Source organism: Dermacentor albipictus, unplaced genomic scaffold, assembly GCF_038994185.2.
Source record: "Dermacentor albipictus isolate Rhodes 1998 colony unplaced genomic scaffold, USDA_Dalb.pri_finalv2 scaffold_22, whole genome shotgun sequence".
NCBI classification, from domain to species: domain Eukaryota; kingdom Metazoa; phylum Arthropoda; class Arachnida; order Ixodida; family Ixodidae; genus Dermacentor; species Dermacentor albipictus.
In genome coordinates this window covers 3,476,369-3,502,377 of record NW_027225576.1, presented here as the reverse complement: position 1 = coordinate 3,502,377, position 26,009 = coordinate 3,476,369, and the positions used below count along the sequence as shown (strand labels likewise).

At 44.9% G+C, this 26,009-nt stretch overlaps 1 protein-coding gene across 1 annotated transcript in view; it reads right to left on the bottom strand.

Annotated features, from left to right (window-relative positions):
- LOC135915731 (SEC14-like protein 2) overlaps nucleotides 1–26,009 on the bottom strand; it is a 69,380-nt gene that overhangs the window by 26,665 nt on the left and 16,706 nt on the right. Inside the window, exons 6-10 of the mRNA XM_065448855.2 lie at nucleotides 24,955–25,049; nucleotides 20,580–20,658; nucleotides 17,889–17,969; nucleotides 16,393–16,479; nucleotides 7,872–8,297 (exon numbers count right to left, since the gene is read on the bottom strand). Coding sequence (XP_065304927.1) covers nucleotides 7,872–8,297; nucleotides 16,393–16,479; nucleotides 17,889–17,969; nucleotides 20,580–20,658; nucleotides 24,955–25,049 — 768 coding nt within the window. The remainder of the gene's footprint in view (nucleotides 1–7,871; nucleotides 8,298–16,392; nucleotides 16,480–17,888; nucleotides 17,970–20,579; nucleotides 20,659–24,954; nucleotides 25,050–26,009) is intronic.

The window sequence follows — 26,009 nt, the reverse complement described above, 5'->3', positions numbered from 1 at the left end:
ATTTTTGAAACGATATGCCGAATGCGTTTCCTTTTACTTAGAGATAATATATGCGAAGTCAATTGAAACTCGTTCACTTCCACAAGACCGGCGCAATGCAATAGTAATCCCTGTTTTTAAAGGTGGCAACCGTATGCAAGTAAACAATTACCGACCCATATCCCTGACGTCAGTTTGCTGCAAGGCTCTAGAACACGTTATTGCAAAGCATATTATTAGTTTTCTTGACACTAACGAGTTACTTTCCACAATTCAGCATGGATTTAGGAGCGGTCTTTCTACGGTGACACAGTTAACAGAAACACTCCATGATTTCTACCTGAACATGGATGCACACCTACAAACAGACGTAATAAGCGTTGATTTTAGGAAAGCTTTCGATAAGGTTTCTCACCGTAAATTACTTTTTAAGCTCGATAAAATAGGAATAGGTAAAGAAGTAATACAATGGATAGAGGCCTATTTATCTATGCGTCAACAGTCCGTAAGGATTGAGGATTGCATTTCAAATCCATTGCGTGTGTACTCTGGGGTTCCCCAAGGTTCCGTTTTGGGACCAATACTTTTTTTGTTGTTTGTTAATGATATCGGTGCACTAGTCGAACCGCCTGTTAAAATGAAACTTTTTGCTGATGATTGTTTGATTTATTCGCCAATAGGTTGCGAAGATGACCAAATTAATCTAAATAGATGCTTACAGGCATTAGACGAGTGGTGTTTAACATGGGACATGGAAATAAACTATAGCAAAACAACATTTACGCATATTCGCTCAAGCAGGAGCAAATTTTCCTTCATATACCACATCGGAAACCATCCTCTGAATAATGCAGCTTCTTTCAAATACTTAGGAGTCAGTATTATGCACACATTGCAATGGCACTCACACGTTGATAATATATGTTCTAAGGCAAACCAAAAACTATACTTTTTAAAGAAAAAACTGGAATGCGCTACACGGGACGTGAAATTAACAGCCTACAAAACTTTTGTACGACCAGTCTTGGAGTACGCTTGTGTTGTGTGGTCCCCTCATCAGAAAGTCCTGAAAGCAAAAATAGAAAGAATACAAAGATTGGCAGTCCGTTCCATATGCGGTAAATACCGACGCATGGAGTCTGTTACAGCCTTGTTAAAATCGTGTGAACTAGAGCCTCTGGAGGAACGCAGAAGTAAGCATAGGCTAAAGTTTCTTTTTAAAATCATGAGTGGGCGAACGAAAATAAACAAGGATCTATATCTACAACCCCCAGGACGGAGATGCGATCGTCTAAACAATAGCAGAGCTATTCAACCTTATTTAACACGTACTGATGCTTTTCGTTTCTCCTTTTTTCCTGACACAATTGAAATGTGGAACAGATTGCCTGATGCAGTTGTGAGCAACGAGGGCTCTGCCGAATTTGAAAATGCGTTGGATACTTTCTTTTACGAGAATGTATACTAAATTGTTGCTGCGAGCACTTTCGTTGATTTTTCTTTGTATAACTACTGTTATTTGCTTTGTTGACTTCCAAGAGCGCCAGTGCATTTGTATGTTACATAGAAAGAAAATTATGTATCATGTATTCTTGACACATCACCCTCCCTGTAATGACCCCAACAACGGGGTTGACAGTATCAAATAAATAAATAAATAAAATAAATAGGTAGATTTCTAAAGGGGAGTCGCTTTACACTTCCTATAGAAATTCGCTGCAGGCGACTCTATAGACATCGACTTCCCATATAGTTACTTTAGGCCGGAGATGAACTCCATAGGCGAATTTATATTCAACGTTAATTTTTGTAATGGCGAACGAGCAGCCGTTTCTAACCCATTTGCCCCCTTCACTGAACTGTTGTAGCCTTTCGTTACGCTTTATCGCACCTTGGCAGCAAAGTTCGGACATTAGACAGTTTTAGTTACACGTACGTAGAGGCTTCACGTACGCAAACGTGAAAAGCCTACGTACAGTCGAGCGCGATTTGAAGGTTATCGCGCGAGCGTCGTCCCGCCCAGCACTCCAGGCACCTGGCGGCCGGTTTCGGGACAGGAAAAATCATGATTTCGCACTCTTCTCTCCCTCGTTCGCTGTTACATACAACAACCATCACCCCGCGACAAACTCACCGCCCTTTCTCTCTATTCTAAGCTTTCCATTTGTTGCGATAAAGTGTGGACTTGGTTACCTCGTATCTTCGCGGGCTTAAGCTAATGTTCTTGGTCACCCATTCTTCCTGGCTCAGCAGCAATGACGTTACATAGGCTAGATACAGCTTCGTAACGTCCAATTTCAGATAATACCGAAGAATACGTCATGCGCACTACGATCAGTGCCTGTTCGCAGAACCAAAAAAAAAAAGAAAAAGAAACTGATAGCGCAGCAGGGAGTGACGGCTGCTGAAGGAACAGCAAAAAGAGTGAGGGAAGCAGGCCTGATACCTCCCTTGCCTCGGCAGAGAATTCTGAGCCATGGCGCTGTTCGCGTTCCCGGTCGACGCTCGCGCGATAACCTTCAAATCGCGCTCGACTGTACCTTACGTGCACGCCATCTGAAACGCTTTTAGCTACACGTACGCGACGCACGCCAATAGGGACCCCGTAGCCCCATCTATCGGGAAATGTGAACACGGCGGTAGCCAATTCGATCCTGTCGCCGTGTTTCAATGCAAGCCGTCTGCGCGCGCGCGGCCCGCTGTCGCTTGTTCGTGATCTCGCGGAACTCCCACGCGAAGCTGTGTACGCGCGCAAGAAACGCACGCATAGAATTGAATCTCACGTACGTCCGTGAGACGAGGGCGCGCCCGCTACGTTTTACGCATGCGCACTGCTGACACGTAGAAGCTCTACGTACGCAAAGCCTCTACGTAGGTGTAACTAAAACTGTCCATTCTCTTGACGACCTTGACGGTGGTGCCTTCTGATTAGCCACTGTCAAACACAACGCGCCGTGCACTGAAAGATGGCGCCACCGTTCTGTCGCAGACGAATAAGCCTCCTTCGAGCCGTGTATGCTGCCTGACGCTGCTTCAGGCAGCATACGCCAGCCAATTTGGCCCTTCGCTCGTGCACCAATGGTCAGACGCACCAGATTGGGTTTATTACAGAAGAGGGCTTTATTGAGGCATTCCGTATACTTGCATTTCTACGTTATCTCTCGACGTAACGCAACATAAAGCAGCACACATATAACTCGTCTCGAATAGGTATAACCATCCGTACTACCGCTACCGATGCGCCTATTACCGGCTTTATTCGCGACGGAATTCTGGAACGATACACCGAGCGCTACATAAATATGGTCCCCGAAACAAATAGACGACGTAAGCGCATCATTCCTTAAATGAACCAAATTCATTTATTTGATTTCTTATCCCTTTTAATGTGACTAGTTTTCTTTAGCTCTTTGCTGTTCTGTGTACTCTTACTTTCTTCGCTACGAGCACTTGGCATAGATCAACCGAGTTGCGACGTTCATCGCTGAACGCTAAGCAGTGCATTCAGACGCACGTGATGTTACCCAATACCTTTATGACTTCTCAAGGTTTAGATAATGTGGTCGGTGGTATCGCCATGTCGCATTTCTCCACTGCCTGGGATGACGGTTCCAGGTCACGTCTGTCACCAAAATCCGCTGCAAGTCTCCTGTCTACATGCACCGAATTGTTTTCTTATTCCATGTTCTACCATGCAACTTGCAGAGTAGTTTGTGGCTACCGTCAATGTTTCTACGGCAATGAGTGATCGCAGCTGCTGCGGTAAGCTATATATATCGTTCGATTCAGAAATCAAATGCTCCTATGTTTTTATTTGCTGAGGTGTTCATTATTGTGATTAAAGGTATAACAGCGTGACTTCTCGGATGACAAAAAAAGCACAGTACACAGTCAAGGACAAGTGCTTTTCCTTGTCTGTGTTTCTTGGTTTCTTGTGCTCGTTCGAGAAGTCACGCTGTTTTCCCTTTAATCAAACAGGACCAACTAGCCCAACCTTTGGCATTACTAAGTTACATGTTCAATTGCACTTGGACATTTTAGGAACATTGAAAAGTTTAAGACGTTCATACATTCGACACATTTACTCGCTGGTTAGAGATGTTATATTTATGCCTAAATAGGGAAGCAACCTGCGTGTTTCATTGCATATAACGAAGTACACCTGATAAGTAAGCAAAAAGTTACCCACGATCAGATTCACCGCTGCAAATGCCGCAGAACGCGTTATAGCAATGGATGTAGTATCGAGATAGAGGTACACTCTAAGAAAAATGCCGGGGAAAACGGGAGTAACTGCGCCGTTAGTCCTAAAAAGGGCGCTTTCGTCCTTCAAAGGATTAACTGCATGAATGTGCGTGCTGTGTGCAAATTTCGGAGACTAAGTGTTTAGTCCCTGCTCGAAAAGAGAGCAATGGGAGGACGAACGGCAACAGTTACTCCCCAGGCACATCGCTGTTTTCGTGCGTGTCATGGAGCAATGCGGCGGAAACGGTATTGGCTATAAATCGTGAATGGTTCGAAGTTCGTGCTTTGTCTATTGAACTACATGCAAAGCAGCACCTTGCCTCCTCGTGAGAAAATTACGTAAAACTTAAAACTGGAATGTGAAGAGCCATGCCCTTCGTGCGCACCCCATAAGTGAGCGATACAAATTAAACGCGCAAGTCATTGATAGACGGCTAGATTTTCTTGGTCAATAGTACCTAAGTTCCTTCCGTTCCAAGGAGGTTGCGAACTGAAGCGATGTGTAGCTCAAACGGCACACGCTAAGCAACAAAGAAATTGGCCTTCTCTGTCGTCTTCGGTGCCCCGTTTGAGCTCGCTACACGTATACATGGCGTAGTGCCTCAGTTTAAATCACCCTAAGAATACTCGGGCTGATTCCTTTTCGCAGTCACTTATGGTTGCGAACACACTCAACGTTAGACACTCATTGCATAGCTTGTACAAAATACGAAGTCGCTTTTATATTGCCGCACTTGCGTTCCTATGCTTAACCTCATCTAAATATCCCCTCTTGTCAACCAAGCGGCGCGGTTGACAGGCGCAGCTTCGCCGGCTTTTGTCTAGGAAGCGCCTCGACTTCGTCGCCGTGCAGGAGACGAAGATTGAGAGTGATGACGAGACAGAAAGGGCTTTGCGACCTTTTCTGTCTGAATATAACGTCTGCGTTTCACACGCTCTTGGTTTATCCGCGGGTTGTTTCCTGCTTCTGAAAAAGAGCCTATTTTGTTCAGCACTTAGTTACCATGTAGACACTGAAGGTCGATATATATATTGTGATTTTGTGTTGCAGGGTGTGCCATGGCGATTAGTTATTGGCGTTATTGGTGTGCCATGGCGATTAGCTTATGCAGATGATTTAGCGTTCTTCTGCACGGATAAGTCGAGTGTTGAAAAGGTAGTATCAACAATAGAGGAATTTGGCAGCAGCGTATCAGGAGCACGAATGAACTCCGCAAAAAGCTTAGGCTTATGGTTTGGTTCATGGTGCTATACACCAGAACAGTTTGCAGGCGTTAATTGGACCGGTGTCTCGCCAAAGTATCTCGGCGTGCCGCTAGACGCATATAAATTAAGCGCACACTATTGGAAAGAACAAGTTTCGGCCCTGCAAAGTTACGCACAGACATTCGTTCCACACCGACTTTCTATTTTTGGGAAAGCCGAGGCCTGCAATAAGTTCTTGGCAACAAAAATTTACTATGTATTGCAAGTTATACATTGTGCCAGGCTCTACATCCAACGTTTTCACCGAATTTTTGCAACCTTCGTATGGTCTTCAACTTTTGAGCCCATGAGGCGAGACAATATTTTCAGGCCCGTTAGTGAAGGTGGGCTGGGTTTAGTGCATCTTTATGTGCGGCAAATAGTGTCTCGTTTCTTCTTTTTTCGCGATACATCGGATCCTATACTTCGGTCATTCATGCAAGTCACACTTGTTAATGCGTTAGCCGACTTAATTGTTTCTTCGAATTTTTCTTCGCGTTTATGCTTGTGGGGATTCATGCAAGAAGTTTACTTGGCGATTCGTTTCCTGACAGTTCGGTTTTCCACTGAATACTTGTGCTCTGCGTCGCGTAAAACGTTATACAAAGATCTATTGTGCATGCTTTTTCCGCCTCCATTTTACCGATCACTATACATTCAATGGCCAGGTCACGATGTTCTAAAACGAGTTCGTAAAATGTATGTATCCCCTTGCTGCAAAACGTTCTTTTATATACTTCATAGTGAAACCATACCGGTTAAAACATGGCTACAGAAAAAGGGTATCTTTGTCTCTTCTGTTAACTGTCTTAACTGTCGCCTTTGTGACGTGCCAGAGACGATTGAACATTGTTTTATTAGCTGCACCGACGCCATACTATTTTGGGATGTCCTCCAACGGACTTTAAAAAAAGACTTTGACATCAACGCTCATACTGTCCGATACCTGCTGCCGACCGCTGATAATACTGCACCTTTTGATATGTTTTTTTCTTATCGGAATGCACAGTTTATGGAAAACGCGAATGATGGACAGAAACGCCGAAACGGTTGTACCTACAAGGGTGAATTTCATCCAAATGACCCTACACCTAAAGCAGGTTTATGATGAACTTGATACCCAGCCGGACTGGTACCCCATTTTGGTGAGGTGCCTATCCTTACCACCCTTCTAAAGTGAAACCACATTTCTACCCACAGTATGAACGATGCCTTTCCTCTGAGTGACTCTCAGTGTGCTCTCCATTCTCTGACTATTCACAACTGGTGAATATCGGGTTGTTGCTACTGTAATAAATACCATGAAAGAAAAAAAAAAGCGGCGCGGTGGAGTGGTTAGGGCACCTGACTTGTAAGCGAGCGGACGTAAGTTCGAATCCCACTCTCGGCATTTTTTTTCAGCTCATTTATTTTTTTATTAGGGTATAAATGCCTAATTTCATGAATTCTACCTTTGCGGAGCATCGGAACGAATTACCGTTACTCCCTTGAGGAGCATCGGGCAAGAGCAACTGTTAGTCCCCGAAGGAGTAAGCGCATGGGGAGTAACAGTTCCTCCCATGTCAGTTCGTTCCAAAAGGAGTAATGATTGTGGCAAATCAGTTAGTCCCCAAAAGGACTAACCTCCCTACCCCTCTTAGTCCTTTTTTTTCTTAGAGTGTATAGCATTACACCTAACCAACTTTCACATTCAGCGCAGTTTCACATTCGCTGCAGTGTCCTCAAGAGGTGCTCTTGAGCGCACTGCTGCGCAGCTAGCATAAGATAAATGAATATTTTCTTCCACAAAGGCGTTTAAATTTGCATAACGTTTAGTTTGGTAAGTGTGCCACTCTTAGCACATTATTGGCCCTTGCGCCATAATAAACACTCATACATCATTAGTTCTGCAATTGGTGATGTCATAAGTGCCATCACCTTGGTATCCGCGCACCGATTAGCGTTGTTCCAGAGGACGCGGGCACCGTCAGGAGCACTTGAGCTATCGGTTTATTGGCACGTTCGCTTTTCCGGTAAGTATTCGTCCTCAACGCTTTACTGCTCACGCCGCGTTACCCTGTGAAGTCACTCCTTTGTAGTGTACCTCAGCGGGCTTGTTTACACAAACATTTATTTTTTGGGTACCTTCCGCTTTTAGGTGACTTTTCACTCTGTTCGTGGCACTTGCAAAAAGTGTTATCATGTTGTAGCAATCAAAACTACACGTACACTAAAAAAGCCCATACATCAACAGTCTTGATGAATAATGGGTTTGGTGGACGAAGCGCGTTTCAATTTCAATTAAATATTGCCTGGACGTCGCGCACGACCAGACAACGCAACAGGTTGGGGCAGATCCGACACCCTCGTTTTGCCCATTGTGCTACGGTTACAATACCGTCCTGACTGAGAAGGCCACTCACAGGTTCCGGGCCTGGTACAGACGTGTGAGCCATGCTCGGGTATCAGGCTGCAGGAAGGAACGCGATCCACCTCGAGCAGCTGCTCCTCCCCACCTGCGCCACTGGGTGGCGATGGTCGGAAGCGCAACCCGAAAGCCAGGTCTCCCTTGGCCGTTTGGAAAGTCCACATAAGCCGAGAGCCGGCCTGCTCCACAAGCACGGCGAGCTCGAAGCGGTCACGGCGCTCGACGCTCAATTGCTGCACCCCTTGGCGGCCCCACAGCTGCTTGGAGGCGAGATCTTTGCGGTACTCGTCGGGAACCTCGCCGCCGGGGCACACCAAGTGCGGACACCGCGGGTCCCCGTCAGGTCCCGTCAGAGATCCGCCCCACTGGACCGGCAGCTTGGTCAGGTCCACGTACTTGACCAAGTCGTCCTTCCAGCCATCTGCGTGTGTGAGCGACCTCCGTGAGCATAGCGGTATCGCCAAAAAGCACCCAATTACGCATACATCCTCAGAACAACGCGCCAACAGCCAAGGTACTACTGAAAGTTCACAAACACCGGCGCATTACTGCTTTGCTTCGTTACTTGTTACTTGCTTGAACAAATAGGCAGAAAAAAATAATCACAAAGGCTTCTTACTCCTCGCTCACAGAGCCTCGATCATTTCGTCCGGGAACGAGATAGCCACGCGCATGTATGTACGTACGTTTACTCACCAGTGCAGTAAATGCGCTTCTCCAGGGGTTTAGATTGGATTTTGAGATTACTGATTATAAAATTCGCATACACTCTAAGAAAAAAAGGACTAAAAGGGGTAGGGAGGTTAGTCCTTTTGGGGACTAACTGATTTGCCACAGCCATTAGTCCTTTTGGGGACGAACTGACATGGGATGAACTGTTACTCCCCATGCGCTTACTCCTTCGGGGACTAACAGTTGCCCCTGCCCGATGGTCCTTAAGGGAGTAACGGTAATTCGTTCCGATGCTCCGCAAAGGTGGAATTAATTAAATCAGGCATTTATACCCTAATAACAAAAATTGATGAGGTGAAAAAAAAAATGTGCCCGAGAGCAGGATTCGAACTCGCATCCTCTCGCTCACAGGTCAGGTACTCTAACCACTTCGCCACGCCGCTTGGTTGACAAGACGGGATATTTAGACAAGGTTAAGCATGGGAACACAAGTGCGGCAATATCAAAGTGACTCCGTATTTTCTGCAAGCTATGCAGTGAGAGTGTAACGTTGAGTGTACTTGCAACCATAAGCGACTGCGAAAAGAAATCAGCCCGAGTATTCGGGCTGATTTGTTTCGCAGTCGGGGCACCGAAGATGACAGAGAAGGGCAATTTCTCTGTCACTTAGCGTGTGCCGTTTCAGCTACACATCTCTTCAGTTCACAACCTCCTTGGAACGGAAGGAACTTAAGTACTATTGACCAAGAAAATCTAGCCGTCCATCAATGACTTGTGCGTTTAATGTGTATCGCTCACTTATGGGGTGCGCACGAAGGGCGTGCCTCCTCACATTCCAGTTTTAAGTTTCACGTAATTTTTTGACGAAGAGGCAAAGTGCTGCTTTGCATGTAGTTCAATGGGCGTCTTGCGCTGGAGTTTGAGGTATAGTAGCGGCGCCTGGTGGCGGCGAGGGAAACGACATCTGGGTCGTACCAGCTTGGGTCGTATTGAGCCCTGGCTGTGGCGAAGCACGTTTCTAGGCCGATTTTTGCGTCGATTCGCACTTTTTTCTGCCCTGTTGCGAGTGCGAAAAGGCTCGTCACTTCTCACAGACCATGCCGACCACGCTGCGAGCTCGCCGCAGCTATAGTTTAACGAAAACGGGCTCTCCGTGTGCCGTGGGACGTATGGCTGGGAGCAGACGGAATCGGTGACGCCGATCCGGAGAGACCTAGCCCAGCCTCGAGAAGGCGTCACCGTCATTACTTCTGCGTCGTGGGCTGCCATGAACAAGAAGGCCTGAATCCCAACATCAGATTCTACTGTTTTCCTTCAAGGCCTCACGAAGTGGAGCATCGGGCGCGCTGCATAGCTGCAGTTCGTCGCGCTGAGTAAGCGAAACTTCGCGCCATGCTGACTGCTTCGCCTGTCTTGAAGCTTGCTTGATTATCTGGGTTCTAAATTTTGGTCCTTTGCACCTACAGTCCCGACAGCACACCGACATAGCAGCAGGCATGGCTGGTAATTCACGATTCGAGACCCGGCCACAGCGGCAATGAACAATTCGACCGATGCGAAGTAGTTAAGTGACCAGGTGTGTGCAAATGACCACAAATGGCCGGGCTGATTCGGTGACAATTCACTACCCCACTACGAGCAGCACAGAGTTAAATGTGCTCATACTTGACCTCAAGTCAGCATGTTGAGGCAGCGCAGCAAGGTAGTATTGATTACAGCAGATCGATGTTCGAGCGCTGTCATTAAAAGCTACGTCAAGCGAGCAGCGCATGAGCTCGCGCTGCAGCGCGATTCGCACGTACGTGCGAGCTCATATGCATTGCAACCCGCCGTGGTTGCTCAGTGGCTATGGTGTTAGGCTGCTGAGCACGAGGTCGCGGGATCGAATCCCGGCCACGGCGGCCGCATTTCGATGGGGGCGAAATGCGAAAACACCCGTGTACTTAGATTTAGGTGCACGTTGAAGAACCCCAGGTGGTCAAAATTTCCGGAGTCCCCCACTACGGCGTGCCTCATAATCAGAAAGTGGTTTTGGCACGTAAAACCCCATATATTATTATTATTATATGCATTGCATCAGTTATTACCAGTTACTAAACGGGACAGATGCCCGCAACGACAACGCAGGCATAACTACTTGTTTAGCGGCATGCAGTCAACAAAGATTGCAGGAGGCCCACCGTTTCGCGGCATGTCGAAAGACCGCTGCCTTCGCGGCGCGTACGATCGTGTGCTCGAGCAGTTCCGTACACATGATGTCTGCTTATCGCTGCTGTGGATTCATTTATAGCAAACATTTCCTCGCGTTTGTGCGCCTGAATCTAGCAGCGTGCAAACCTAACCTGAAGTTCCACTTCGTACGCGACTCGCTTCACTTGCGATTGACACCGCGCTAAAACTTCGCCGCTTAATTCTTGAACGGCATACAGGTATTCCGCACTGCATAATTTCTTGCCTTTACGCAGCGTGCCACCCCTGAAAAAATCTTCGGCACCGGATATTCGCTGCAGGCCATGATACAACACAACCGAAAGTGGCGGGTCCATATTGTAAACGTGCTTTCCGAAGCAGACCACCGAGCTTGGTACGACCCATTTTAGGACAGAGGGCGCTTTTTAGCACCTTTTTCGCAGCGACCCCTGGGCAATGCAAGAGCCCCATAGAAAATGCACTAACTTCGAACCGTTCACGATTTATAGACAATACCGTTGTCGCCGCATCGCTCTATGACACGGACGGAAACAGCGAAGCGCCTGGGGAGTAACTGTTGCTGTTCGTCCTCCCATTGCTCTCTTTTCGGGCAGGGACTAAACACTTACTCTCCGAAATTTGCACGCGGCACGCACATTCATGCAGTTAGTCCTTTGAGGGACGAAAGCGCCCTTTTTAGGACTAACGGCGCAGTTACTCCCGTTTTCCCCGGGATTTTTCTTAGAGTGTAGTTGAAGAGTAACATTTATTCAAATTGTATGCAAGGAAATCTCGGTGCCTGGTAGACGCCGCCAGCTACTCCTCATTTCTTTATGGATAGATGAGCTCAAAAAAGAAGAAAGCGTATGGTTGTTCCGGTCCCACGGCTTGCGTTTCCAGTAGGTGACAGGTGAGTAAATAAGGGGATTTCAGGGGCTCGATTCTTTGTTAGTTATTGCAACCGCATGAAGAAAACATACAGTGAATAATTTTTTGATGCAAAAAAGGCGGCATCAGTAGCAGCTAAACGGCACCTCAATTCCGATTGGCTGCGACCCAACGCCACGAGCGCTCCTCGCCGGAGCAGGGGCTTTAGAGCAGAGCGGGCGCGTGAAGGGAGAGGGCTTTCGATAGCCGGCGCGCACTCTCTATGTCTCTCTCTCACCCCCATTGGACCGCTGCTGCGCGCCCCCGCTTGTCTTAGTGGCCGCTGCTGCTTCGTCGCTGTCTCATCGCTTGCGCCTTGTACGTTGCAAACACTAAATAATAATAAATATTAAATAAATGGACTTGATTTCTGAGCAATATCGTCCAAATGATTCCGGTCTACACCCAATATGAGAATGTAGGAACTGTAAAAAAATGAAACCCGCACCAATGTATTCGCAAAACTCAATAACATCCCCCGCATCAAAACTAGAAAACATTACTGGCAGCGCAAAACTTGAAGGACAACTGAGCGGCGTTAAAATGGACATTAAAGCTTTCGTATTCACAACTGCGTTTTCTTCCCACGTTTTCCGTGCACGCAAGCGTGCGCTTCCGACTCTCTCGCAAACGTGCGCTCTACATGGCAACAGATGTTCGTGCCTCGCGCTTGGACTGCTCTTTCCCCGCAGGTATCCGAATCCATCCTGCGGCGGTCTTGCTAGAGGCTCGCACTTGTCACGCTGCAGTAGTAAACCCTCGTTTCCGTCTCTTCGAAGATGTGGCACAACGATTCGCCACCGTCTCCTTCTCGTGAGGCCGCTGGCGCGTGGCTTTAGCGCTCAACGTGCTGTCCGGACAGGCCGCCATTGGAATCTGAACCAAGTAACGTTTAATGTTAGAACGTTATCTAGTGAGGAGAGTCTAGCAGTGTTATTGGAGGAATTAGAGGGTAGTAAATGGGATATAATAGGGCTCAGTGAGGTTAGGAGGACAAAAGAAGCATATACAGTGCTAAACAGCGGGCACGTACTGTGCTACCGGGGCTTAGCGGAGAGACGAGAACTAGGAGTCGGATTCCTGATTAATAAGGATATAGCTCGTAACATACAGGAATTCTATAGCATTAACGAGAGGGTGGCAGGTCTTGTTGTGAAACTTAATAAGAGGTACAAATTGAAGGTTATACAGGTCTAGGCCCCTACATCCAGTCATGATGACCAGGAAGTCGAAAGCTTTTATGAAGACGTGGAACCGGCGATCGGTAAAGTCAAAACAAAAAGTACACTATACTGATGGGCGACTTCAATGCCAGGGTAGGCAAGAAGCAGGCTGGAGACAAGTCAGTGGGGGAATATGGCATAGGCTCTAGGAATACCAGGGGAGAGTTATTAGTAGAGTTTGCGGAACAGAATAATATGCGGATAATGAATACCTTTTTCCGCAAGCGGGTTAGCCGAAAGTGGACGTGGAGGAGCCCGAATGGTGAGACTAGAAATGAAATCGACTTCATACTCTACGCTAACCCTGGCATCATACAAGATGTACACGTGCTCGGCAAGTTGCACTGCAGTGACCATAGGATGGTAAGAACTCGAATTAGCCTAGACATGAGGAGGGAACGGAAGAAACTGGTACATAAGAAGCCAATCAATGAGTTAGCTATAAGAAGGAAACTAGAGGAATTCCGGATCAAGCTACAGGACAGGTATTCGGCTTTACCTCAGGAAAAGGACCTTAGTGTTGAAGTAATGAACGACAATCTTATGGGCATCATTAAGGAGTGCGCAATAGAAGTTGGTGGTAACTCCGTTAGACAGGAGACCAGTAAGCTATCGCAGGAGGCGAAAGAACCCATCAAGAAACGCCAATGTATGAAAGCCTCTAACCCTACAGCTAGAATAGAACTGGCAGAACTTTCTAAGTTAATCAACAAGCGTAAGACAGCTGACATAAGGAAGTATGATATGGATAGAATTGAAGATGCTCTCAAGAACGGAGGAAGCCTACAAGTGGTGAAGATGAAACTAGTAATAGGCAAGAATCATGTGCATGCGTTAAGAGTCAAAGCCGGCAAAATCGTTACTAATATGGATGAGATAGTTCCAGTAGCTGAGGAGCTCTACAGAGATTTATACAGTACTAGTAACACCCACGACGAGAAGGTGAGAGAGAATAGTCCAGAGGAACTTGAAATCCCACAAGTAACGCCGGAAGACGTAAAGAACGCCTTGGGAGCTGTGCAAAGGGGGATGGCAGCTGGGGAGGATCAGGTAACAGCAGATTTCTTGAAGTATGGTGGGAACATTGTCCTAGAAAGACTGGCCACCCTATATACACAATGCCTCATGACCTCGAACGTGCCGGAATCTTGGAAGAACGCTAACATAATCCTAATCCATAAGAAAGGGGACGCCAAAGACATGAAAAATTAGAGACCAATCAGCTTACTGTCCGTTGCCTACAAAGTATTTACTAACGTAATCGCAAATACAATCAGGAACACCTTAGACTTCTGTCAACCAAAGGACCAGGCAGGATTCCGTAAAGGCTACTCAAAAATAGACCATATTCACACTATCAATCAGGTGATAGAGAAATGTGCGGAATATAACCAACCCTTATATATAGCCTTCATTGATTACGAAAATGCGTTTGATTCAGTCGAAACCTGAGCACTCATGGAGGCATTACGGAATCAGGGTGTAGATGAGCCATATGTAAAAATACTGGAAGATATCTATAGCGGCTCCACAGCCACTGTAGTCCTCCATAAAGAAAGCAACAAAATCCCAATAAAGAAAGGGGTCAGACAGGGAGATACGATCTCTCCAATGCTATTCACAGCATGTTTACAGGAGGTATTCAGAGACCTGGAGTGGGAAGAATTGGGGATAAAAGTTGATGGAGAATACCTTAGCAACTTGCGATTCGCTGATGATATTGCCTTGCTTAGTAACTCAGGAGACCAATTGCAATGCATGCTCACTGACCTGGAGAGACAAAGCAGAAGGGTGGATCTGAAAATTAATCTCCAGAAAACTAAAGTAATGTTTAACAGTCTCGGAAGAGAACAGCAGTTTACGGTAGGTAGCGAGGCACTGGAAGTGGTAAGGGACTACATCTACTTAGGGCAGGTAGTGACCACGGATCCGGATCATGAGACTAAAATAACCAGAAGAATAAAAATGGGCTGGGGTGCATTTGGCAGGCATTCTCAAATCATGAACAGCAGGTTGCCACTATCCCTCAAGAGAAAAGTGTATAACAGCTGTGTCTTACCAGTACTTATTTATAGGGCAGAAACCTGGAGGCTTACGAAAAGGGTTCGGCTGAAATTGAGGACGACGCAACGAGCTATGGAAAGAAGAATGATGGGTGTAACGTTAAGGGGTCAGAAAACAGCAGATTGGGTGGGGGAACAAACGCGGTTAAATGACATCTTAGTTGAAATCAAGAAACTGAAATGGGCATGGGCCGGACATGTAATGAGGAGGGAAGGTAACCGACGGTCATTAAGGGTTACGGACTGGATTCGAAGGGAAGGGAAGCGTAGCAAGGGGCGGCAGCAAGTTAGGTGGGCGGATGACATTAAGACGTTTGCAGGGACAACTGGGCCACAGTTAGTACATGACCGGAGTAGTTGGAGAAGTATGGGAGAGGCCTCTGCGGTGTAGTGGGCGTAACCAGGCTGATGATCATGATGATTCACTACTAATAAAAAATGCTCAAATGTCTTGTGATTTTTTTATGGACTTCATCATGCCTCCAAAACTTCTTGTGGTACAGGCAAAGAGACAAGAGGAAGGAACACCTTTGTCGTCGTTTACTGTATTAACCTTGTGTAAGGGAAGAAAGGCTTTGTCGATATATGATACCCATGCCTTAAGTAATAGATTAGTCGAACACAAGTATCACATAATGTGCTTATTCGGGTTAACCTTCACTTTGTCTGAAGATAATAATTCCAAACGCAGTTAGCATCATTGCACACAAAGTTTCTAGGCTATAACCGTGTCTCATATACCCGTATATCGGATCCACTCTAGAATATGCCGGAGCTGGTCCGATATAAGCGCTGTAGGCTATTAATTTTTTTAATCGGTGGTGCTAATTGCGTTTGGTACTGATAGCTGAGACCCGCTAGTAACATTGACACTGGTAGCACTAGTCAGTAATGTAACACTCGTCAGTAATTTTACTGTCTACCATTACCAAATGAAGTTATACAAATGCAATAAATTGTGTGAGAACCAAGCCGTAAATATAACCATATATTTTTTAAGAATACACAGCACCGAAAATTGTTGATTCAGATGTAATTCGAAAAATATGGAACTACGTTCGGCTCTTCTGGAGACTCAGAACTTCCTTGTCACATATTATTCTCACCGCTGAAGAAAAGAAGTAAAAGAGAACTAGAAAAGTAACGCGTCGCTAGAAAAAAATGCGAAATGTTACCTGCGGAACACAAAGTGTGCTACATACGGACAGACAAAAGCAGAACTCAAGTTTAGCATGCATTAGCGCAGTATATATGGCGCAAGACCCACGACGCTGCATTCGCTCGTCGCTTTACTTGTGCTGATAGCACACCGTCGTTTAAACATCGTACGCGCGAACTTTGCAGCTTGTTGGTTATCCCTTAGAGTTTTTAAGTGTGCGTACTGTTGTGCATATACGTCAGGTTATAAAGGAAACTGAAAATTGTTAGGAAGAACCGTTACCTTTGGCATAGATGGCCACCTTGTCCACCGTCCGCTGCGTCAGAAATGGGCGGACAATTTTCCATAGTACCGGAAAAAAGTTGGGCGCTGGAAGACGTGCAAGAGGCGCGTTAGATGCTATGTTAATGAAGCATTCGCCGCGCCAAGCGAATAAACAAAAGACAAACAAATAAAGAAACAAAACCACACATTCCATCTTCATACAGCAACATAGCTTGACGGCACACTAGCGCCCATTGCGGTAAAATTGGTTAGGCAACATAAAGCCCATGAATAAACGAGAACATCAGGCGGCGCGTTAACGGAAAGATCCAAGGCTAGAATCATCTGTAGGAGAACACGCAAGCCAATCGCGTTTTCGGAAATGTTAGTGGTGGCAGCCGACCAATGGCGAACAATAATTACGAACAAAACGTATTGCGTATTGTGATATCAGGCGGTATGCACTCTATTCGACAGCATGTTCAAGGGAGAGCTCATTCATTCCTCCGTGAGTGGAGCTTAAGAGGAAGCTTTAGCTCGTGCCCAACTCCGACGCGGCCTATTCAAATACATGTAAAACGCAGAAGCGCTTTTCTGAGATAACCCCTGGACCGATTTTTATGAAATTTGTTGAAATTGAGAGAGAAAGGTAAATTTTAGTGACTGTTGCAAGCAGAATTTTGATTTAGGCTCTCATTTTTGTTGAAAAGCTTTTCAAAAATTCGAAAGTTCGAGAAAAGATGGAAGCACGAAGTTTACAAATTAATAGCTCTCCGTCAAGAACAGATATCACAGTTCTGTAAACGGCATCCATTAGATCATTCAAAGCGGACAAATTGGATATGTGACTTTATATATTACGTGAATTTCTTCCGTTGCGTGCAAAGGTGCTGCAGAACCTGTATTTGCACATCATTAAATTTTTAGAGATTCATGTATAACTTATCAATTTTGTCCGCTTTAGGTGTACTATCAGATGCAATTCACAGAATTGTGATATCATATTTCTGGCTGAGTTACGGAGTTGTAAACTTGATAGTGTTGTTTTCTGAAAGTTTGCAATTTATGCCAAGCTTTAGTGAAAAATTGACGATCTACATCGAAACTTCGACACCAACAGTGACTACATTTTAAATGCAACACACATCGTCAAGGTGACTTTATTTCACCAGCTCAAATACAATGTCCTCTTGTAGTCTGCAGTCCTCAGTGTTGACGAAGGAATAAGCAATGAAATCTAATACTGATAAACGAATATTATAGTTTTTTTGGAAAGACAGTATTGATTTCTGTTCGACATTAATTGTTCGGCTTTCTTGACCTACTATCTCTTTCAACTTTCATCTGCCACATTTGCAGAGGAAACTTTTTACTGTGTTACCAACAATTAGTTTTTAAAAAAGAAGCTTTCTTTGCTCTGCTGGTTAGCGTCTATAGAACATTCCTTTGGAAGCTTTTGTTGGGAATTCTGCCGGCAGCCCCAAATGTGTAGCCTGCTCTATGCTTTTGCTTACCATTAATGACGAATCCCTTTTCAAGGGACTCTGGATAGTTGGCCTCGTACTTCTTGAGCAGGTCAGTCAAGAGCTCGATCACTGTGAACAGGAGACAACCGTATCATTTCATGTCCATGCCGAAGACACACAATAAACAAACCACCCCGGTGGCTTAGCCGTTACGGTGTTCCATTGTTAAGCACGAGGTCGCGGTATCTAATCCCGGCCGCGCCGGCCTCATTTAGATGGGGGCGAAATGCAAAAACGCCCGTGTCCCATGCATTGGAGATGTGTTAAAGATTCCCGGGTGGTAAAAATAATCCGGAGTCTTCCACTACGGCGTGCCTTATAACCAAATCGTGGTTTTGGCACGTAACACCCAAGAATTCATTCATTCAGGCTTAACAAATGTCTACGCTTATATGTAAGTAATTCAATAAGGAATGAACATGCGCACACGTTTTGTTATTGCAAGAATGCAATACCTTTGCGTAACGAATTACATACAATTAATTATTTCTATTCAATAACATTCTTGGTAGTATTGTAATTTAACGATTACTTTGGTTACTCGCTAACGCCCACTGCAATTCAATTACATATTGCAGTAATAAATTACATGTAACTAATCAATTGATTGACGAGACCAGCTATTACAGGCGAACAGCTATGAGCATTTAGATTTGGTGGGAACTGCAGTAGAATGCTGGTGGCCTGCACGTGATATTGTCCAAACTGATGAAAACTTGTAATTAGGTTACCTTTATGCCTCAATGACCTGAACGTTGCTGTTTTGCATATTTGTACACTTCTCTTAAAAATCAGACCTGTCAGCATACTCTTGATAAAAAATTCTCTCCCCCTATCTATCTCTCTTGGAAGCGCTTTTCAGAAGCCTTCGTAGGCAGTAAGAGTTGCTGCTTAGTGCAGTCTAAGACTTCTTTCACGCGCGCAGAAGCTTTTGGCCGGTAAACGCACGTTTCAATACGCCCTGACACGTGACTCACATACATTTTGACACTCAAATAGCGCCTAATAAAATGGCTTAATATTATGCAACTTTACTGTAAATCATATTGCATATTTTGCTACATTTTTGGGGGAACATGAATTTCTCCTGGAATCTATCACAATTAGTCGTTTAAGTCTAAATGGCTAACGAGAGAAGGGCGGTGGGAGACGGTCGACCAGACGTTGGCCGAAATATGAAAACGGCCCTTCTGTGGCCCGAGGTTAATGGCTACCTAGTAGTTGGTTCCCGGAGAATAACCAATGTCCAATTTTTCCATTTTTCACTGGCCCTATCAGGAACGCCCTTCAATAGCCCAAGCAATAATCAAACATTGCTACTTATAGAGGAGGCACACGCGAGTATCGCGACATTGAGCAAGCACAGTCTTCCTCGCAATGTGTTTGTCCTTTACAACACTGCATTTCCTTCCACTGAGCTCATTGATCGAGTTTCCAGTGCCGCTGCCTGATGCCTTCACGAGAAAACGAGAAAATCTTACAAGCAATCGTTAGGCAACAAAAGCAACATTTCAAGGGCTGCAGTGCACACACTGAAACAACCAAGTCAACGAATACCGCTGTCACACGGGCACTTGCGCACTCCGTTGACACGAAACTCCCCGATGGAGATTGACGGCGATGAAGTTGCGGCCGTGCTACACGCCACAATGCGAGCTTTCGACGGGCGCCGCATGGGACAGAAACGGCGCTGCGGCGCTTACTTTCGCGTGCAACTGCTCGCACGTATACAGCCGCCGTTAAAGGCAGTTTTCTTTTTTCTTTTTTTTTTCGTCCAATGTGTAATCTAATAAAATCACGGCGAGAAAGTTTGCTGTACGTTGCCGCAAGACTTGTTTTCCAAGCATAGCGAACTTGATGCGATGCTGGCCACACTGCGCTCGTGCTTTCGTGGGTGGCCAGCATGGGATCACGTTGTTCGACCGGTGCGCTTCGAGTTGTGTTTCTGTGCTGTGTAATCGTGCCTGTGTTCGTGGTGAGCTCCACCGCTTCCAGAAGAGTGACGAAGCGGTTAACAAAAGAAATGGTGGAACGTCATTTCCCAATGCGGCATGGCGGAGCAGTGGTGTAGAGGGTACAGGCGCTATGTCCTTAAAAAAACAAATAAAATTTCCATTACGTGGGGTATAATCCAAGGCAAAAAAATAATAATGCTAAAATTTGTAAGTGCGCAAGCTAAGACGATTTTATCAGCGTGGTTTTCTTTGCAGCTGTAGCTATCTGGGAACGAGAGTACTGAATCCAGTCGTAATGGTCATTGCCGAACTCCCTTCGCCAAAATCTCCATTTAACTTCATTGGCGCAGGGGAGACCGCGTGACAGGGAGCGCAACTCCCTTGACGTAAAGACGAAGGAGTTAAATGGAGTTCGCGGGTGCCCGCGTCGCAGGGGTACTATCCTATTTACTGCATTTGTGCAAAGTTATTTCAAGCAGGGCCGAAAGTAACACAAATGTAATTAATTACTCCCTGGTCCTTGCCAATTACTATCGTGGGGCAGCAATTGGTCACTTTAATCAAGCAAAATTTTGAATACGGTAACTGTAATTGTAATAGGTCACCTTTTTCCCCTAACGTGTACATATTAAAACAACGCGAATGAATGAGCTCGCAGTAGCATGCTTCACGATACAATTTGCCCGGCTTTACTAAATAGTAACCTTGAAAGAATGGTACTCGCCTTGCCAAGAGTACAGCTGACGAATAGAGAAACCTTCGAGGTCCACAACGATGTACTGGGTATCTATCGAGTGTCCCAACTGAAATGGTGAGAGAATGATGAAATGGTGCGCGAAGATATAAAAGAAACCACGCGCTGCAATTGACAGCGACGCGCCGCACTACGGCGTACTTTTAGAAGCTGTTGGTGTTAGCGCACCAATGTGTTCACCCCATGGGTGCGCACACGTAGGTGGGCACGCATACGAGATCTGTCCCACCGGATCATGCAGTGAGTCGGAGAAAAACTGGGAAAGGCTGTAGCAGCGCCGCTCTCTCTCTCTCTCCACTCGAAAGTAGCGGTTTGGCTTCTAGTACGAGCCGGGCCGCTGTATGAGATTGCAGTGTGTTATGCGTGCACTTCTTCTGCAAACATTTTTAGTATTTGTCGAAACAGAGATCGACGAACAGACACAAGGTAGGGTCAATATCAAACCGTTGTAAAATTAAGCAAGAATAATGGAGAAATTAATCAAATACTGCAAAACAGATATGAAAAGGTCTTTTTAAAGAAGGAACTGTGTTCAAGTATTTCCAGTGTACTCGGGAAGACCACTAAGACCGCAACAACGCCAAATCACAACACTCCCTTCCGCTTCATGCGAAGATGAAATCGTGTGCATTCTCTTGCGCTCAGTGATCGGCGAATGACTCTCACAAAAAAATCAGCAGCTGCTAGCTTGAGAAAATCGTCCGTTTATTGAATTTTGACAGCTAACGTGGAAATGAAAAAAGGTTTCGTCCAAGATGGGTCGGTAGCAGCTACAGCTGATCCCTGAGCAAAAGTTGCGACGAAAGCAATGTTGCATTGATTGAAAAAATTCACCTGACAGCAATAAATATTTTCAGAGCGTCTTCACCAGCGACGAGACAAATTTACGAAAACGACATGGAGCTGAAGTTGCAAATCAAGAAGCGGAAAAAAAATATGAGCCAAGGTCACGAAAGTCACGGAAGGATAATGCGCAAATCAAAGACATGTTGATTGTGTTTATTGACTGTCATGGAATTGTGTACCACGAATTTGTACTTGAATATGCAGCAGCTCACGCAGCTTTCTATGTGGAGTCCCTGAAGCGTTGGATGGATCGATGGATGTTATGAACGTCCACTTTGGGACGGGGAGGTGGGTTGCGCCACCAGGTTCTTGCTATTATACTGCCTAATGTCCTACCTAGGTAAAAAAAAATAGGAAAAAGAAATAAAAACAAAAAGCACGATGAATTCCCATAACCAAATTTTCTGACCCCCTATTTTGAACTTTGCTTTTGTAATTTTCCTTTTTTTGTCGTTTCCCTACTTTTCTTCCCCTCCAATCTTCCAGTGCGTCTTAAAGATCGTGTGCGCCGCGTGCAGGTAAATTTGTCGGAGGAGGAGCGTTGGATTCTGAACGGTAATAATGCCCCTGCAGCCTCGGTAATAAAAGTGCGTGAGATTTCCCGAATCCAATTCTATCACTGTGCTGGAACACGCTCTGTATTCGCCTGATATAGCCCCGTGCGACTTCTTTTTATCTCTCAAGTACAGATCGATGCTACGGGGGCGGTATTTATAATATGTGACGGTCATTCAAACGGAAACGAAATCGCATCTAGCGGAAGAGGGCTTCCAAATCTCCATCGAACAAGGAAATAAGTGGCAACCAGTGTATTTCGTTTAGTGGGAAGTGTTCTGAAGGGTGCCACCTTGATGCCTCTGTTTGTGAAATTATTTTTGAAACGTACCGCATGAACTTTTGCGAGAGACACGCAAACACACACGCGCAAACACACGCGCGCTCAGCCACACACGTACAAATCTTCGCGCGCGAACAGTACATAAGCACTGGTGTTGCATCCGACAGATATCACCGCTGTAGAAAAATGATAACTAGCGCTCCACTCTCGCCACAACCAGTAGCATAGAAAAGGTAAAAAAATACACAGAAAAGGAAGAATACGAACAGATAAATGCACCGGTGCGTTCCCGATGCAGAGAGCAGGACATTGGCGTTTGTAGGTAGCTTATATACAAGTACATGAAAACGGAGAAATAGTTTTTCTGTACTACCACCACACCAAATTTGATCAAGTTTGTCGCATAAGAAAGAAAAGTTATCATCGTGTGACTGTAGCAAGCAGATTTTTTATTTTGTTCATGAACGTTTTCACAATATTAACATCACTGTGCTGGGTGTTCCAGCGCTGTGATGATTGAAATATGGTGAGGAGAGAGACAAGAAGCGCAAAAAATGCAATATAAAGGTGGGACGAAGAAAAGCTGCCACACACACACACAAAAAAAAAAAAGATGCCATCACAAAATAAACATATTCACCTGAAACTGTTGACGATGCTATTAAACATGCTGATGGAATGGACCCCGCAACGATCTTGCTAATGTAGCTAACCATCATGCATTGACCTAGCTCAGTCGACCTTTCTGCACTCATTCAAATAGATTCTCTGTCTAGTTCTTACACATTCAGCATCATTACCAAACATTAACACCTTCATTCAGTAGCATTACAACTACTCTTGCAAAACAATCACCTCAAAGTAATTTTTCCGAAACACCACGTGCAGTGTACCGTAGATAAAAGAACTTACGTGATTTAGTAACGTCATGAAAGATATCACCCTCAGCTAAACTTCGCTATCATCCTTGCCACAAGCCCCACTGCAAGGCATGCACCCACATGACCACTACATCTGTAGCAATGAGCACAGCGTCAAATTTGAATTTCAGTTTAATAGGCGACTTCGGCTTCGACACGAGTAACGTTGTGTACATGCTGGAATGCTCCGTGTGCGACTTGATGCATTGGACAAACTGAAACCCCCTTCAGACTGCGTTTTAATAATCACAGCTCACGCGCCATAAGCCTTCCTTCGTTGTAAGCTTTAAGTCATATTCTCATGATACTACCGAACTGTTAGATTTACTTTTTATTATTGTTGAAGGTGTGCGCAAGTGATCCGCAACATATAACAAAAATCACAGCTATCAGGCATTAAACTATTTACAGAAAATAAAACAATTCAGTTCATGTGTGCATGTATTTAAAGATGATGACTTAAGTGTACGGTGTAAGTCATTCTATGTTATTAACGCTGAAAACAAGAATGTCATTTTTCCACAGTTGGTGTTACATTCGGTAGTAGACTGTGAAATTATGCGCAAACCAAGTGAGTGAGCAATCTGCAATCGATAAATTCGCAAGTAAGCTGTTTTTTGACCGATATAAAGAACAGAATACTTAAACCGTATTTAAGCAATCCAGATAGATGGAAAATAAAGTTAACTTCAAAGTAGAGATGGAAAATAAAGTTAACTTCGAAGTAGAGATATCATTACAGTAACAAGAGCGGTTGGTATTTGTACCAATAGCCTGGTTCTGTACGTGTTAAATAGACGAAAGGTGACAGTTATGTTTTTCACAAGCAAGCAAAGCCGTTGGTGGTATGACTATGCATAAACGCAAAGTATAAAGATACTAATGCGTGTACTGGAAAAAATGCTCGTGGTTTAATCAGTGTTCTTATATCGAAATGTGTTTTTTATTTAACAAAAGCAATATGTCTAGTTAACTTCATGTTTGGATCTAATCTTTAGTCAAGGAATGACACACAGTCCTCTGCAGGAATAAGGTGACTGTCGATAGTTGATTGTGCTATGCACGGCAGCATCCTCTGTGTTGTTTGAAAAATCATGAACTGAGTTTTCACAGGGTTTAAAATTAAGTTATTTCTCAATTTGATTGTTCAATTTAAGAAGCGAGGTTTTTAAAGAATTGTACAATATGAAAATAATGGTATAATCAACGTGTAGAACACTAGTAGAATGGTTAGGGCAATCAAGCAAGTCATTAATGTAAATACAAGACTACAATTAGGTGTCCAAATTTTAAGCCCTGGAGTAGCCCTTGATTAATAACTTTAAACTCGGAATAAGCGTCCCCTGCACAAGCTGTTTCTTCCCGGTGAGGTAAGTAACATTTTAGAAAAGCTAAAGCGTGACCTGTTACACCTGACAATTATAGTTTGGGAAATGAGAATGGTATGATTAACGGTGCCAAAACCTTTAGTAAAATCTAGAAATTCTGAGCCCACAGATTTGCCGCTAGCAACAGAACACTTCAATTATCGGTTAATGAAATTAAATCGATGTTGGTTGAACTGCCAGGACGGAAACTGAATTGGCAAGGTTTCAACAAATCAAATTTCGCTAGGTAGCTCTTATACGTTTAAGAAATAACCTTTCGATATTTCTTAAGTATGCATCAATAATCTCACCTTATGGAGCGTGCATCACGAAAACAAGCAGACGAAGCGAGAATAGCAAATCCCTTTAGTCACCTTGCGCGAAGCCTCCCTCTTGATCTTCTCCTGCAATTCGAGCAGGTACATGCAGTGCCGGCAAATTTCGGACGGGGAGAGCACCTGTAGAAAACCTGGATGCATAATTGATAAACGCGGTAAATACACGACGCCAGCCATAGTTGCCATAAGGAATATGGAAGGCCTAGGGCCCTGTCCAGCAGGAATGCATACCTGAGGATGGGAAGTGACAATGACAGTTTATATTGGCCGGGCAATTAAATTTGCGCTTAAGTTTTAGCTAATGTCAGGCGCTGAGCCTCTTTTTGTGTTCGAGGGTCATTTGTTTTCCTTCGGCAAGCATTGGTTGCAGGAGTACAACTTAGACAACGTACAATGCTTAGACAAATGAAAAATCCATTTACATGCAGTCAGAATCAGCTTTCCTGTTCCCAAATGTAGAAACGGTGCGAAAAATGAGCGTGAGGGAAAACAGAATAAACTTGATATATACAATCGTCGCCATTCCCAGGTTTTATCACATGTGCATGAGTGTGTGTGCGTGCGTTCGCATGTACACCCGTGAGCAAAAGTATGTGGACCAGGGATCGCGCGATAAAACTAATTTCTTCTCCTTTCTGTTAATGCAAGTTGAAATTAAAGATTGCAGTCCAAACTTGGCATTACAAATTTTCTAGTGGTGTCATCAGTTTTCTCTTATACGTGTTAATTACAAAGAAATTCTGTTTTATAGGCAACCTTGTGGTCCGTATACTTTTGCTCACGGGTGTACGTCTGTGCGTGTGTAGGCGGTGAAAATGAGCTACTGTTGGGATTAAGTAAAATGGCGATTCCGCATCAAACAAACCTCGCAAAATGTTCCACGTTACAAAGGCCTTGTCCCTAATCGCATCTTCGCATGGTTGTTTCGGCTAGTTCGGATGGGAGTGCCTGTCGGCGCTCCCAGAAGATAAATTTGGTCGCATTCAGGTCACGTTTCCCGGCCACGTGTCCCTTTCCCGTGGTTGCGCTGACGAAGGGCGGCTCTCGGTCCGTTCTCGGCAACGGCGATTAAAATGGATGACGGCGCTGAC